At 37.5% G+C, this 3,957-nt stretch overlaps 1 protein-coding gene across 1 annotated transcript; it reads left to right on the top strand.

The window, feature by feature from the left end:
• Positions 1-894: 894 nt before the first annotated feature.
• On the top strand, positions 895-1,728 carry LOC123226396 (oleosin 1-like). Its single transcript, XM_044650908.1, has 2 exons — positions 895-1,280; positions 1,360-1,728. The coding sequence occupies exons 1-2, from the start codon at positions 970-972 to the stop codon at positions 1,502-1,504; spliced, it is 456 nt and encodes a 151-aa protein (XP_044506843.1). The 5' UTR covers positions 895-969; the 3' UTR covers positions 1,505-1,728.
• The last annotated feature ends 2,229 nt before the right edge of the window (positions 1,729-3,957 follow it).

Below are 3,957 nucleotides of genomic sequence, written 5' to 3' on the forward strand. Positions count from 1 at the left end.
TCCGTGACAACAAAACCTGGGACAATTCAATGGCGGTTTTTCGTTGGCTGAATGTAGAAATTGCCAACAGTGGTCGGAAACCAAGATCGTTGACAATGTGAGAAGGGAGACCTCGTTTGTCTATGGCCAAGAGAGTTATACCTCCAATGGGCTGAAACAAAAAAATTTTAAAGAAATTTTCAAAGGTGAGGGATTCAGTTGTAAGAAGTAAAGGATGAGAACTCAAATTTTAATGGTGAAAAGGAGAGAAATCAAACTAGAGACGCTCAAAGTGATATTAATCTAACTCTGATATCATGTAGAGAAACGAGAAATTGCATTTCTTGAATGTAATTGTGTGAATGATTTATGAATTTACACGTCCTAAATTTTATAAATATAAACCAAAATAATCCATATGCAATAAGGTGTAACATGAAGTTATAGATTTAAAATATATTTCAACATTGGAAACATATATTTAGAGAATATATTTTAACACCGTGCTTCTTGCATTTGTTCCATCCAACTTCTCCCTTTCATTTAACCTCTGTTTGTTCATACTTAGCTTTGCTCTCTCTCTACGATTTCCCATCACACACACCCTGCAGTGAAACATGCTAATTTAACTTGAGCCTTTTCACTCATTTTTGGTTACATTAAGAAGAAGGAAACAAACGGTAACACTAATTGGCTGAAGACAGTCGACAATCATCTTCATGTGTCGCATGCGGAATCCTCGAATGCTGGTAATTCAGACAAAAATCAACGTGTCCAAATCCAAATCCACTTCGTTACATGCAACCCCTGCATGATGACCTCTTCAACACGTGCCTACTTTTTCTTCAACACGTGCCTCTCAATCTCCCACTGTCCCTCCTATTTAATTCACTACTGTCTTACACCTTCACCTTCACCTTCACCTCATCAAAATCATCTATTTTCTCAAATATCATCAGGACCTTTTTGTAACCGTCATCTATTTCGTCAATGGCTGAACATTACCAACCGCATCACCAAAGTCAGCTTTATCAATCGCAGCACCACAACCCACAACAACCTCGGTCCCACCTGGTTGTGAAGACCGCCACTGCTGTCACCGCCGGTGGCTCTTTTTTGCTTCTTTCTGGTTTGACTCTTGTTGGTACGGTCATTGCACTCGCCATTGCCACTCCACTCTTCGTCATATTCAGTCCCGTTCTTGTCCCTGCGGTCATTACAGTGGCTCTTTTGACCATGGGCTTCCTCGCCTCCGGTGGTTTCGGTGTAGCAGCTATCACTGTTTTGTCATGGATCTACAGGTATATAGACCTCAAAACTGATAAACCGAACAGATTTTCACCTTCATTGATGTTTTGATTACGATTGTTAAACTCGCAGGTATGTTACTGGGAAGCACCCACCTGGGACCGATCAACTTGATTATGCACGCAATAAACTGACTGCTAAAGCTCGAGAAATGAAAGACAAGGTTGATCAATATGGACAGCAGCACACGGGGTCGGAGCCGCATCAGAGCCCCTAAGGCGTTAAGTTGATGTTGTCTCTACCATGTGATGGACGGGGGTGATATATAATTGAGTGGAGATCAAACGGCTATGATGCAATCAACTGTTGTAGTTGAGAAGTCATTGGTTTTATGTGTTTGTTTTTAATAAACAGTGCGTTGTACTGGGTTCTTTGTAAGTTGTATTTGTGTCAATATGGTGTTATTACTCTTTGAAATGTACTCTTCTTAATAGTTGCTCATTTCATGTCTAGTGGTGATTTCTTTCTGTGTTTTTGTTTTGAATTACCTTGTTAATTTCGTTACCATAATTGGTAATTCTCATCGCCGGGGCGAGGACATGCTTGTTACAGTTCACATTATCTGAATTTTGTTTTTCCCCATTTTTTTTAATATTTTTTCTAGTTATTTAATCACGCACGTCAATATCCAATCTTAATATTTAAAAGTCATTGACTATTGATTGAATCATTTTGACAATGACTGGAAGGGATCTTAGGTGTTCTAGCCCTCCTTGCTCGACATATAATTTAATCAATTTCAATTGTGGTAATAACAAGTATAGTAATATTTTTAAGGGAAATTTTAAAAATTAGGCAAAATTAAAGGGGTCTAAGCGAAATTGCCCAAAAAATTCCGGTTTAAGCAAAAATGCCCAGGTTTTGTGAAATGACGAAAATGCCCCCATATATAAACACAGCAAATTTTCACTGTTCAATTCAAAGAAAATTCGAATTTTTAACGCATCCCACGGGGAACGTCATTTTCGCCGATTTGCTTGCTTTCCGGCAATCGAAAATGGAAAATAATGTTATCACATCTCCCGTAATCTTGTTTGGATCAAGTTATTGCTCATATTATTGAGATTTGATTGAGATTTTTCGGTTTGAAATTTTAGGGTTTACGGTTTGAACAATGCTTAAAATGGTTTGATTCTTGGTTGTTTTTGTTGAATTAATTGAGGGGTTTTGTGTTATACAACGTGTAGATTCGATTTATGTGAAAATCGGTGGCTAAAACGACCAAAATTTGGCCGGAAATGACTGCAGAAGAGATCGGCAGTCGACTGGGAACAGTGTTTCCCACGTCAAAATCAATATCCCACGTTCAGCTTAATTTCGGGGGGGGGGGGGGGGGGGGGGGGGGGGGGAACATAGCTTTTTAAAACAATTGGGGCGACGTGGGACATCCTTATCCCACGTGGGGTTTTTTTGAAATTTATCACGTCAACGCGAGTTTTGCAAAATTACGAAAATGTCCATATATATAACACAGAAAAAATTACTATTTCCCACGTTAATATTAGCGAAATTACTGTGCATTTCTCTAAAATTTCAAAGCATTTTCACGTCACCACGTTCATCCCACGGGCGATCTGATTTCCGTCGATTTCCATCGATTTTCTTGATTTCCGGCACCTACAAATGGCAAAGAAGGTTAGTATATCTCCCTTAATCTTATTTGGATCAAATTATTGCTCATATTATTGAGATTTGATTGAGATTTTTCGGTTTGAAATTTTAGGGTTTACGGTTTGAATAATGCTTAAAATGTTTTGATTCTTGGTTGTTTTTGTTAAATTGATTGAGGGGTTTTGTGTTAGACAAGGTGTAGATTTGATTTATGTGAAAATCGGAGGCTGAAACGACCAAAATTTGGCCGAAATTGACTGTCGAAGAGATCGGTAGTCCGACGTGGGAACAGTGTTTCCCACGTCAAAATCGTCCAGTCCACGTGCAGCGAAGATAAGCTGTTTTTGGGGGGGAAAAGTAGCTTTTTTAAAATATTGGGAAGCTGGGGAAATTCCTTAGAACACAGTGGACCTTTTAGATTTTCAGTTTTCATGAAGGGGTAAATTGAGATTTTTCTTATCTAGGGTTTTTGATTGTGTACTTTTCGAATTTTATATCCGTTTTTTCTGTTCTAGGGTTTTTCAACTTTTAGAATTCGAATTTCAATTCCGTTTTTTCGAATTTCATCGTTTTACGCGATATAGACTCGTATTTTTAAGATTTCTGAAGGATTTTTTGATTGTTCCCATTCTAGGATTTTTCAACATTTAGAATTCGAATTTCAATTCCGTTTTTTCGGATTTCATCGTTTTACGAGATATGGACTCGTATTTTTCAGATTTCCGAAGGATTTTTTGATTGTTTCCATTCTAGGGTTTTTCAACTTTTAGAATTCGAATTTTAATTCCGTTTTTTCGAATTTTATCGTTTTATGAGATATGGACTCGTATTTTTCAGATTTCCGAAGGATTTTTCGATTGTTCCCATTCAAGGGTTTTTCAATTTTTAGAATTCGAATTTCAATTCCGTTTTTTCGGATTTCATCGTTTTACGAGATATGGACTCGTATTTTTCAGATTTCTGAAGGATTTTTCGATTGTTCCCATTCTAGGGTTTTTCAACTTTTAGAATTCGAATTTCAATTCCGTTTTTTCGGATGTCACCGTTTTACGAGATATG

This window comes from Mangifera indica, chromosome 9 (genome assembly GCF_011075055.1).
Source record: "Mangifera indica cultivar Alphonso chromosome 9, CATAS_Mindica_2.1, whole genome shotgun sequence".
Classification (NCBI taxonomy): Eukaryota; Viridiplantae; Streptophyta; class Magnoliopsida; order Sapindales; family Anacardiaceae; genus Mangifera; species Mangifera indica.